The 12,980-nt window shown below is 33.9% G+C and overlaps 1 protein-coding gene across 1 annotated transcript in view; it reads left to right on the forward strand.

Moving 5' to 3' along the window:
* The window catches only part of Ziz (dedicator of cytokinesis protein Ziz), a 464,297-nt gene that overhangs the window by 104,762 nt on the left and 346,555 nt on the right, over positions 1-12,980 (forward strand). Inside the window, 4 exon segments of the mRNA XM_090369931.1 lie at positions 6,193-6,262; positions 7,592-7,690; positions 8,828-8,959; positions 10,881-11,067. Coding sequence (XP_090226057.1) covers positions 6,193-6,262; positions 7,592-7,690; positions 8,828-8,959; positions 10,881-11,067 — 488 coding nt within the window.

Genomic DNA, 12,980 nt, shown 5'->3' on the forward strand with positions numbered 1-12,980 from the left:
CTCATGATCTGATTATTAGTAGTGATTCTTCATGCATTAAGAATCTGCAGATAAAGGAACCACTAGGTGGCAGTGATCACAGTGTGCTGAAGTGGTATTTACTCAAAGAGGTAACTACCATCAGGGGTAAAGGGAAGGGTTTTTGCATTTATAAAGGCGACTACGATGGTCTAAGACAGTATTTAAATTCAATACAGTTTGAACAACTGATAATGTTACCAACTGCAAATTCAAAATGGCAAGCATTCAAAGAACTTATCTTGGAAGCTACTAGGCGTTACATGCCAACTAAGAAATATTGTTCAGGATTTAGCCCTAAATGGATGTCAGATGAACTAATGAGACATATGGCAGAGAAGAAAAATGCATGGGATACATATAAATTAACATGTGACACAGAAGCCTGTGATAGATATAAGCTGATCTGTAACCAAGTTACAAAGGAGGTTAGGCAGGTGAACGCAGATTATGAGAAATCCTTGGCAAAGGATGCAAAGAAAAACAGAAAAGAGTTCTTTACCTATGTAAACTCTAGAAGGAAAGTGATGAATCAGATTGATCCACTGGATATTGATGGTTCAACAGTTGAGAATCCCGCTCAGTTGGCTAACAAACTAAACGAGTATTTTGCATCTACATTCACACATGAGGAGTTATTCAGGAAGGGGAATGCCAGAGGTGAAGTAAACTCTGGCAGTGAGCTAGATGATATTGTAATAACTGAGAGGAAAGTGGAGGAGAAATTGTTGAGGATAAACATAGATCCCATCCACCCCAGGTGCCTTTTTTATCTAGTTATATTAAACGAGGCAGCAAAGGAAGTAAGCAAACCCTTAGCCATAATTATGAGAGCTACTTTGGACTCAGGGGAGGTACCCATAGACTGGAGATGTACAAATGTGACCCCAATTCACAAAGGAGTATCAAAGGCTGACACAAGTAATTATAGACCTGTGAGTTTAACTTCCGTTCCAGGAAAATTAATGGAGGCACTGGTTAAAGAAGCAGTACAGGATCATCTAGACAAGACCTCAGTTATAGCTCGGACACAGCATGGTTTTGTTAAGGGAAAGTCTTGCCTGACCAATTTAATTGGATACTATGATGCAGTCTCAAAAGAACTGGATGCAGGGAATAACTTTGATATTATATATTAGGATCTTAGAAAGGCTTTTGATACTGTTGCACATGGAAGACTGCTACACAAATTGGAGCAGTGTGGCATTGGAGGCAAATTGCTGCTATGGATAAAGGGATGGTTGAGGTGGAGAAGACAGAGTGGTAATCAATGGACACTGCTCATTGTGGACTAATGTTATTAGTGGAGTCCCTCAGAGTTCAGTGTTCGGTCCATTGTTGTTTTCTGTATTTGTAAATGATATTGATGATGGTATATCAAGCTTAATGTCCAAGTTTGCAGACAATACAAAGGTTGGCAGGGTTGTTAAGGACACTACTGACAGTATGCTGCTGCAACAGGATCCTGAAAGGTTGAGCAGATGGGCTGACAGGTGGCAAATGAAGTTTAACATTGACAAATGTAAAGCACTACATATGGGAAACAGTAACCCCAGAGCAACGTATCAACTTTGTGGTACTACACTGACAGTGGTAGAGAATGAAAAGGACCAGGGGTAATTGTGCAGGCAGATATGAAGTTTTCTGAGCAGTGTAGACAGGCTGCAAGAGTAGCTCATGGTGTCTTGTCAATGATATACAGGAATTTTTCTAGCAGGTATAAGGAGGTGATTATTCCCTTGTATAAGGCAATGGTCAGGCCACACCTTGAGTACTATATACAGGTCTGGAGACCTCATTTCAAGAAGAATGTAGAGCTGCTGGAATTGAGTACAGAGAAGGGCAACAAGATTAGAGAATGGAGCAAAGGGTTGTTCTTACAAAGAAAGGCTTAGGTTTTGCAAATTACAGTGTCTGGGGACTAGGCATTGGCGAGGTGATCTGATAGAGATGTATAAAGCCTTGAATGGTTTGAGCATGTTCAATGCCAAAGGGATACTTTCTCTTGCTCAGAATAATCACCTAAGAGGGCATAAATTCAAATTGAGGAAAGACAGATGTAGGATAGATGTGTGGAAATTTGCCTTTAGCCTGCGGGTAGTTGGTTGGTGGAACAGACTTCCATCCCTTGTTGTGGAAGTTGATAGCCTAAATAAATTTAAGGCTCAGCTGGACAGGTATTTCAAACAAACGGAGGGGTGAAGTGGAAGGTTTTTTTTTTTTTTTTTTGGCTGATGCTGCATAAGCTTGCTTTCTTGCATTATGTGCCTCTAAAAATGCTAAAAAAAAAAAATGCTAATGCTAACTTTTCCTGTATCTTTAATTATTTGACAATTTTGGCAGATTCACAGTTTTTGGACAATGCACCCTCCTGTTTGGAGATAACATTAATCTTCCTGTTCATCTTTAGCATAGTTGACATGGTTTAGCCTTGACTTGATTATAGTTTGAGCCCATGTGACCACTAAATACAGTTAATGGTAATGTTCATTGTTCTCTGACAGTGCTGACAGGCTACTAAGACTGCTAATGGGTAATTCTGTGAGTGATATGCAGGAACAAAGAAGTGATTATCCTGTTGCATAAGGCAATGATTAGGCCATATATTGAGTATTTTTTTACAGGTCTGGGAGCTTCATTTTTGGAAAGATGCAGATCTGTTAGAATGGTGCAGAGAACAGCAACAAAATTAGTCAGACGCACAATAGGGTACACTTACTAAGGAAGACTTGTTCTGTAAATTTCAGTATCTGGAAACTAAGTGTCTGTCAGGAGATCTGATTGAGCTGTTTAAGACTCTGAGTGGGTTGAGTAAACTAAATGCTGATGACATCTTTACTCTTTCTCAGATGAAACACAAGGGGTCATAAATTTAAATTGACAAAAGGAAGTTGCGAGATTGATGGGTAGAAATTTGCTTTCAGCCAGAGAGGAATTTATTGTTGGAATAAAATTCCATGTAGTGTTGTTGAAATAGGTAGTTTGAATAAATTTAAAGCAGGATTGGACAGTATTAGAAGGTATGAGCAAATGAATTTGGTAATTTTTTATTATTTTTTATTTTATGATTGAATCTGTATAAGTTTGCTTCCTTGCATCATTTAGCCATACTAATACTAAAATGATTAATATTACATCTCTGACCAATGTGGTCATGCTAGAATATTAAAAAAAATTTTGTTTTTTTTATTTCTTACTTGTTAATTTTTGTAAATACAGGTAACAATTGTATAACACGGTTGTTAGGTTTCTATAAAATCTCATGTAGTGTGAAACCGTGTTATATGGGACTGAGAACCAGTACAAAAAGGATTATGTTCCAAAAGCTAACAAAAATACACCATTTTGTTATAACTATTGGAAACTTGATTTTTATTAAAAATAGTAATAACTGAACAAATGTCTTACAAACTATGATACATATGTCAGATAATGTACATTAATTTAATTTTCTTCCTCTTCATTGCTGCTAAGCACAATCAAATCAGAAAGTTTTCTCTGTTGCAGAATATATTCACCTTCTGCAGCATCTAGATTTCGTGCATCTTCTGCTTTATTTAAAAAATCAGTAATCTGGGTTTGTTTGCTTTTGCTTGATAGATCTTTGTAAATTTCATGGTATGGAGCTAAGCATTTTTGAAGCTCCCTTTTAAACTTTGTGCTCCTTTCATTTGAAGGATCTGCATTCAAAAAATAAAATTAATTGCTTGGTTAAGTTTATGCCTTTTAGTGTAAGATTTGGAACTTCAGAATTTTCATCTATGCTATCATCCTCTGAATTGATTTGGTTTACCTCTGTTGGCATTTCAACCAAATCTGCATTGCCAGCCTCTTTTTCTACCAGTAATTCTTGAACAGAAGATGTTCAAGAATTATCAAATTCAATTATCAAAACCTTCCCTTCCCTACCGACTTAGCAAGTTCTACTATCGCACTGATTCCATTTTCTGCTGGTTCAACCATATTTCCTGAATGAACTGATTCTGGCCGTACATCCAACATGCATTTAATGTTGGCGGTTTTCCTTCTTTGAACGATAAAGCTATGATTCCAATACAGTCCAAATGAAAAATGTTTCCATGCCTCCAACACTTCAATAAATTTGGAATAAATTTTTTCCAAAATCCATTGTAATGGTTTTCTGATGTAATGAGTTTTAAAGGTAGATCTAATGACTGAATTAAAGAAGTTGTTTTAGGATTTTATAATGTTGGTAGGAACATTACTTCAATGTTTAGATGATTTAAAACTTTGAAATATAGATTTTTCTGCTTTACATAAATTTCCACAGCTGGCACAAAACAATTTAGAAACAGATTATTTAAATAAATCGGCAGTTACCCAAGCTTTTCTATTTGCTTTCTAATATACTGGTAACACATTTTTATTTACAGCTTTCATTACACAAGGATTACAGGATCTGTAAACTAGCATAGGTTTTATCATATAATCTCCTGATGCATTACTGCATAAGTAATGGCACACGATCTTTTGATGCCTTAAAACCTGGTTTTAAGGCATCAAATCCCCCCCCCCCTCCAAAGACCTGTCTCATCGGCATTCAAAATTTGATGTATGTATTCGTGCTCTTCAATAATTTTTTGAAATACCTCCGCATACTTCTTGTCAGCTTCATTATCAGCTGATGCACTTTCCCCCTCGAATTCTTATATTATTAATGAGAAGCAGTTTTCAAATTGCTCAAACTAACCTTTACTGGCAGGAAACTCCTGATTAACAGAAGATTCTCCATTTTCTTTAAAATATTATAAATTTTTAGTGCCTTTTTTGTTTAATTACATTGCCATCTAATGGAATCCATTTTTTACTGCTATTATCACTCCAAGTACTGAGTACTTTTTCCATTTTTCTCAATTATTGGTGCTTGGGGATGAGCTGTCATATTTACGGAAATGAAAGATCTTGAAGCAACATCTGTTCTAATTTTCTATTAATTTTTCTTTATGGTCTGGATTGGTGCTTCATTTAAATTTAAATTTTTTGCAATGATACCTTTCTTGTGTTTTTTTTTTTTTTTTTTAAGACTATCCAAAATTTGTATCTCTTATTCTAGAGAAATAAAGTTTCTTTTGAGCGGTGCTCTTATTACTTGCTTTAGGCATAATTTAGGGCTAGAATTTAATTTGCAACAAATTATTTATTGTGAATTAAATATGGTTTTTAAGAACAAGTTTAGTAATACATACCTGACAAAATTTATAAATGATCAAATAAAAACAAAATAACTGTAAAAGTCATGAACTGCATGCTTTGAAGTCAGGATTTTTTATGCTCTCAAACAAGCACAAGTTCATGGGATCAACAAAATAAAATACAGGGATTTCCCAATTTTTTTTTGCATAATGACTAGTGAATCAACAGCGAGGATTCACAAAAAAGATTGGAAATGTTAAATTACATCCAACATAATAGCAGGCTTTTCCCCGCACAAAAGCTCAAAAATACCATGTTGTGTGAGGATTGCCGCAATTTATCAATCATGTTGAGCAAAACCAATGTTTTGCTCAACATGACAGGCAACCCCCACATAACACAGTGTTGTAGAAGTACTGTGTTATGTGGGGGTTGCCTGTATTAGTAAATATTAATTTACTAAATATTTACAAAAGTAAATATTAATTAAAGGGTTGCTTTTTATAAGTAGTGATCAATATCTATAATTTTCATTATGTGACAGAAATACAAATGCAGAAAAATTCACTATTTTCAATATTTTCTTCAATTCTGTATACACAGTTCCTAATGACAGATAGTGTGCTTCTGAGAAGTTTAATTGATAAGGTGTTTTTTTTATATTGGAAAACCACTGCCAGTGGTGTATAGTCAATGGCAAATCCTCATTCACCATTGGCTATACTTGTGGGAGAGATGCTACATCCACTGTGTTCTCCTGTTTTAGTTCCACAATTTTTGGTTATTTCCAAAAACTTAGGCATTGTGAAGCAAAAGTTCAGAAGCAGATTTACTTGAGAGGAGCATTTTTTAATATATGCAATATCTTTCCAGTGATTTAACATTCATACAAATAGTGCACATACCTTTAGAAACTGATAGGAAGAATACATTTGAAAAGTAATGTTTTATTGCTTAATAATTCTATCTTATAATAAAAATTGATCAGTGCTTTCTGAACTCATTTTGTATTTTATTTAGGTTGCCAAAACAAAATGATCTGCAACAACAGGTATATGAAGTTGATACAGATGTAGAAAACAAAGATACTGTGAGTATTAAGCATTTTTTATAATGAAGCTTTTTTAATTTTAACTGATTATTCATATTTTATACAAGTTATGTATATATTACATTATATTATTGTATTAAGTACAGTGGAGTATGGATAATTTCCTATTCTATGGAAAAATATTTTGATAATTTAAAATAATTTTGATGCCCCATCAGCTTTGAATTATCCAAGTTGTGTGTGTGTGTGTAATATTGATAAAAAAATAAGATGTAATGAAATTTCTGAAAGTGTTAGCAAACAAGAAAAGGTATTAAAAAATTAATTAAAAATATTAAACTGGGTTGGTAATAATATATGGTATTGGTATGTATATATCTATGTATGTATATATATAAAGAAATGCCTGAAAAATAAAAGCAGGTTACGTAAAATTTAAATAAAATAAAAATGGTACTTAATGCTATAGATCCTGAGATTTTAACTACGTAATCATGGGCTGGCAGTCAAAACCAAAGAATACAGCAAGAAGTAAGGCCTCTGTTTCTGTTATGTCATACAAATAACAGACAGAAAACGTGAGCATACTTATGTCATAGCCAACATGACAGAGACCAAAAAGAAAAGGAATAAAAAATCTAATATAATTCAAAAATAAATAAAAGTAAAATACAAATTAAGATAAAATTAATTCCAATTGAATGAATGGCAAACAGCCCTTGCATTAATTTTAACAAATAAAATGTAATATGAAGACGAAAGGATATAGTCAGGATATGACAACTTACTGTTGAGCCTGGCAGGAGTTGGTGAAATGGGCTGAGGGAAACAAACGTATCAAGGCTGTATTGGAGGCCAAAGAAGTTAGCCAAAAGTTCCCAGCAATTTATAACCATTAAAGCAACCCCAAGAATGGGCGGTGGGAAGAAGGTATAAATAGGTCAATGTAAACCTTACCCATGTGATGGGGAAGTCGGCAATTAAACAAACGAGGCAAATAGACCAGCAAAGGGGAGAAATCAATAACTTACAAAGTAGCATTAAAAAGACTCTAAACTTTGTTCGGGAAGAAAAAAGTGAGTGATAGCAGAAAAATAGTATCTCGAATATTGCTTTTAGTCGACCTAATTGCACACGAGATATAAAATGTAGTGTCTAAGAACAGCAAAAAGTAATTGGAATAAGGGGAATATAGTATCCTTTATAATAATACAATAATAACACAAAAATATAATAACATAAACATTTAAAACTGAATAAAAATCAAATTTAAAGTGCTGATTGGTTGTATTTATTCGTTTAGTAGAATTAGAGATGTTTAATGAAGGGAAAATAATTAAATTTTTTTTTTTTTTTTTTTTTTAACAGGTGAGCACTTCAAGTAGTCAGAGTGGCATCACCAAAGAGGGTTTTATTTTTAGGGGTCCTGAATCAGGAACAGATAATTTCATTATTTTAGCAACAAAGGTAAATATTAGTTTGAATATATTTTTTTGCCATTACCATTATTTTATCAAGGTTTCATATAAAACTGAAATTGTGATATTTCTAATATTATTATGTTCATAATTCAAACCTTCAGATTCGCTTACTAAAACTGCTCATCAAAGCTCTGGAGCCTTTCGATTATAGGGTAGAAAGTGAGGGGTTAAAAAGGAAAAAAATACTGATATAATAATAATGTATCAAATGCTAAATTTTTATTTGATCACTTTCTATTTTTCAACTTCATAGTTTTGGGACTTGTTATTAATAGCTACATGAATTCAGTTGTTCTGCATCCTTCTTATATGCTATTCTGAAGTGTAATACAAAAGATATATTATAATATGATATAAATATATAATGTAAAGAGAATTCTCACCCAAATATCATTTAAAAAGCATGTTCTGCATTAGCTGAAAACAGAAAACTGAGCACTATTTTTTAGTTGCCACGACAAGTTGTTTATGCTGCAGGGTTGTTTCAAAGTATAAACTGAAACTTAATGACATTATTGGTGTACCTTTTATCACTCTCTTGATTTATCAAAACTTTTGGTTGCAGTTACTTAACTTGAGATAATTAGGTTGTTAGGATAATTAATAAGATGCCTTTTTATATTAAATTCCATTTGGAATTTGGTAATAATTAAATGCACAATGGTACAAGTCCTAATAAATTCTTTTGGTTTATTTTTTGAACATTAATTTAATGAGGCATGTTTGAACTTAATTTAGTTGATGTCCTGGTATTTTGTTACAATTGGATAATAACTTCATATTAGCATTAGTAGAGGCATATGATGCAAGAAAGCAAGCTTGTGCAGCATCAGCCAAAAAAAAAAAAAAAAAAGCTCCCATTTCACCCTTCCGTTTGTTCCAAATGCCTGTCCAGCTCAGCCTTAAATTTATTTAGGCTATCAACTTCCACAACCAATGATGGAATTCTGTTCTGCCTATGACTTTTTGGTCACTCTATTATAGTATTACTATTATTTTTATACTTAGTGTTTTGTAAATGTTCTTGTTAATATTTATAGAGATAATGCACAACTTTAATTTTAATTATTATCTGTATTCATCATTTTATTGATAGTGAAAAAAAAAAAAATCAATTTTTCAGTCTTTCAAGCGAAGATACGTTACTCTGAGGCAAGAAGTAGATGGAACTTATATTTTAGAATTCCATAAAGATGAACGTAAAATGGAGTCAAAGGGCACAATATGTATGGATTTCTGTAATAAAGTTATCAGAGTGAGTATTTAATGTGTTATGGGTTGTTGCTGTTTTTTGTTTTTCCTTTTGAAAAGTATGCTATTTTGTTTTGTTACTAATTTTATTGGAAAACTTTAATGTTAATCACAAAATGTGGAGAAAAGAACACAATTCATGGTTCATGATACTTAATTTTTTCACTTTGCATTTTTAAACTTCATTTTAGACCTAATATAATCAGTTACATAACTGAAGTTTGGTATTAAACTTATGCAAGAATTAAAAGATATATATTTGAATTTTAGTCAGATGAAAAACTTCAAAATGAAACAAAAATTTTATTTTTACTCATGTGAATCTTTTAAAGTAGTTAATATATTATTTGAATATTTACTTCACTTTCTGTTTTGTTCTTTAGAATGTCACCAAAATCAGTGCTCAACTTTAATTCAGGCTTTTTATGCAAATTTATGAGCTAGTTTTGGGAGGAAGAATGTAATAAAATGATTGGCACGACAGGCATAAATAATGAAAAGTTAAATTTATTAAAAGCATGTTTTAGTTCGTTTTCGATAGGTTGTCTTTTTCCATTTTTCTAATTAATTTAATATTGCATTCAGTATATTCCAAGTTGACATGAGATAGCTAAAAGTTTGATAGAAACTGTGCACTAAAAATTGATTAAAATGTTAATAACAGTTATATATAAAATCCAGTTACTTGCTTTGCTCATTGATAAGTATGTCGTCAGAATTCACAACAGTATATCACTAAATAATATATTTGGTATTACTTAACTAGGTTTCAATAATTAGATTATATCATTGAGATATAATGATGGAATATAATTTAGATATTAATTGGCATAAGGGGACTTCTGGACTACCTGCCCAGATAATAAAAATTATATTAACACAGAACACAAAAATCTGATTATCTGCCATACAAATGCATATATAAATCAAATTGCCTACCTGCTGAGTGTATGCATCAGTGCTTGCATAGATTTGATTGCAGTAACATATGATTATGCATCTTTATATCAGTAACTAATTTTAGTGCTCTTTGCTACACATTTTTCTAGGAGATCTATATCCCTTGTGAAATGAAGTCTCTACACTTGTATGCAATTGCTTGATGTCATCTAACTAATTAAAAGCATGAGTATATATAATAGACATGTTCCGACCAGGTTCTTCATGTAGCTGATAGTTTGTAGTTAGTATTTTCATAGTAATGATTCTGTGAATTTGTATATTTACAAGTTACTGTTTTAAAGTGAAGCATCTTTGGACACTCAGGTTTTTTTTTTTTTTTTTCTTTTCGATAAACTCCAAAAAAAAAAAAAAAAAAAAAAAGTCTGGCAATATTACAGTGTTGCTTCAATGTGCAACTTCACTGCAGCAATGCTGCTTTGACAAGAATTTCTTTTGCTGGGATTTGAAATTGTTCTGCATCCTCCCTATAGCACAGATTTAGTCCTAAGTGACCCCACCATCCCTCACCTAAGCTTAAAGAACATTTTTGAGGCAGTAGGTATGATTCTGATGAAGTGAAAGCAGCTATGAAGATAGTAGTTAGCCTTAGCATACAGTGTTTAACCTGGAATAACATACAAAAACTTAAGTGCTTGATGAAATGTATTGTTGGGTGTGGTGTATGTATGTAGAAAAATGATACATCAAATTAAAGGCAACTTTCTTATCTACAAACAGTGTTTTTTTTTCTTTTTTTTTTTTTCCCCTCTCTCTCTCCTCCTCTATTCCTTAAAGTTAAGTGGTAAAGAGGCATTCCATTTTGGGACACACACACAGTTCTGTCTCAGGAATCTGTGACACGTTTCTTATATTATAACATAGAATTTTTAGGCAATTTAAATGAGAATTTTTATGTATTGGAGATTAGGTGATTGACTTTAATTTTAATAATTGTTAAAATCTTTTTTTTTTTTTTTTTTTAGAATTCAAAGCGTGGAAAATTGAGTTTTGAGCTGCGAATGGCTGATGGACATAAATCTTACATACTTGCTACAGATAATGAAAATGAATTAGAAAGCTGGGTATCCACATTGAATTCTGTTATTGCCAGCAACAATAAGCATAACACTGATACCAACAAAAAATCATCATTAACTGTTGAAAATAGTGGTAAGTTATTGTTTTTGATTTGGATATTTCTTGATTAAAATCTTGAAAATTAAAGCGGATATCATATTTGTTATGAGACATCCGCTTTAATAGAATTGATATAATATAGTAGAACTTCAAAATAAAAATTCCAGCACTGTTTGAATATTTCTCTGCTGGTAATTGATGTACAAGGAGAGGAGAGAAATAGGCTGGCTGGACTTCAAAAAAAAGCACCACAGATGAGAGAGAGAAAGAGAGAGAAAATCTTTATTGTAACTAGATGAATACAATGTAGCTAAATAAGTAAAGTTGTAACTGTCTGTCATGGCCAAAGGCCAGGGGCTCACATCAGAATTAAATAATTATGTACACAAACAATATAGAAAGTAAAAATTAAAAAAAAAAAAATCTAAGTTATCATGATTCCTCACATAATGCGGTATAAACTGTATTTACATGCTACATCACGTAAGATTATATTTACAATATATATAATATAATACAGTAATTGCATTCATACCTTCTCTGTGGAGACTCAGTTTTTTCAATGCACTCTTGTTGAAAGATGCATAGGTATGGTGAGACTTAGCCCCCATACATAGCAAGCGAATTTTGTTGTCACACAGGAGAGCTTGGCATATAGTGTGGAGAGGAGCACAAACTTGTTCTTAATTGCCTTCTGGGATTTGAGTGAGCTGCTAAGACTTCTTTCCTATTGCTGTTGAGGTGCTGTCTTCCGTTAGCATTTGATTTGGGAGGAACCAATCTGAGATATGAAGTCTCTGATGCTTTGAGCAGAGTATCGGGGTTGACCGAAGTTCTGGCTTGGGTATTTGCCAGTAATCCCAAATGGATGGTATTGAGGTCTGGTCCGTGATCATCGTAAAAGTTCCTACCAGTTTCTGTATTTCAGTAATATCAGGTAGTCGCTGCATTCTCTGATTCACATTATACTAGTCAAGTGAATCAGTCAAAACTTGCCACACATGTCACTTTTCTGGATGGTAACCACATTTATTCGGTTGATGAAATGTTGAGTATTTTCTTATGGGGCTTAGCTTTTTTTTAGGTAGGTATGTTAAGAAAATTCTAGTTAACTATTGGGTAATGCTCTACCACATGTGGAAGGAACATGGTGTATAGTGTAGTTTGACTAGCAACACCAGGGTTCCCCCCCCTAACTCTGCGACTGGTACTTTAAGATGTATACAATACTCTGCAAAGACCAGTTAGTGCGAAAGCCAACTGGGCTAGCCGGGTGAGTAAAGTGCCTGCCTTGCAACCCAAAGATCGCGGGTTCGATTCCTGCCTCGGGCTTGGATCAAAGTACTGCAAAAGCCTTGGGAGGTGCATTATGGCCACAGAAGCCTATGCGCCAACAACTACGGAAAAAAAAAAAAAAAAACCCAGTTGGTGTGTCTTTGTGAAGGGTTAGTGTAGTTTGTGTTGGGATGTTGTTCATCTGGCCTCTTAGCCTAGGGGCCTGTGGAAACCACCAGCCCCTAGTTACCATCCTTAGCCATGGGGAGGCAGGCTGGGTCATTAAGAAGAAAGACTCTGGTAGGGCAAACCCTGGGGGTTGCCTGAGCTTCCTAGGGTGGGCCGAAAAAAAAAAAAAATTAATAAAGGAAGATGGGGGAGATAGTGTTGAGTTGGGGACAAGAGGGAGAGAACAGTGGGGCAGTAGTGAAGGTGGCCTCCAGGTTGAAAAGGGGTAATTATGGGGGGGGGAACCTCTGGAGTAGCACCATTACTCTGCCCAAGAGGAGGAGTTAAAGTGATGGTGGGCTAGCCACCAGGCAAAAGTAGGATTTAGAGTCCACCTGTTGGGGGAGGGGGGTGTCAGCATCCCACACCCAGCTGGGCATCAGCAGCATCGAGACACAGAAAATGTGTGGAATGAACAGTGAGGTAGTGAGAAACTCTCCATG

The sequence above is a fragment of the Mastigoproctus giganteus genome, chromosome 1 (assembly GCF_048544385.1).
Source record: "Mastigoproctus giganteus isolate SK-2022 chromosome 1, ASM4854438v1, whole genome shotgun sequence".
Classification (NCBI taxonomy): domain Eukaryota; kingdom Metazoa; phylum Arthropoda; class Arachnida; order Uropygi; family Thelyphonidae; genus Mastigoproctus; species Mastigoproctus giganteus.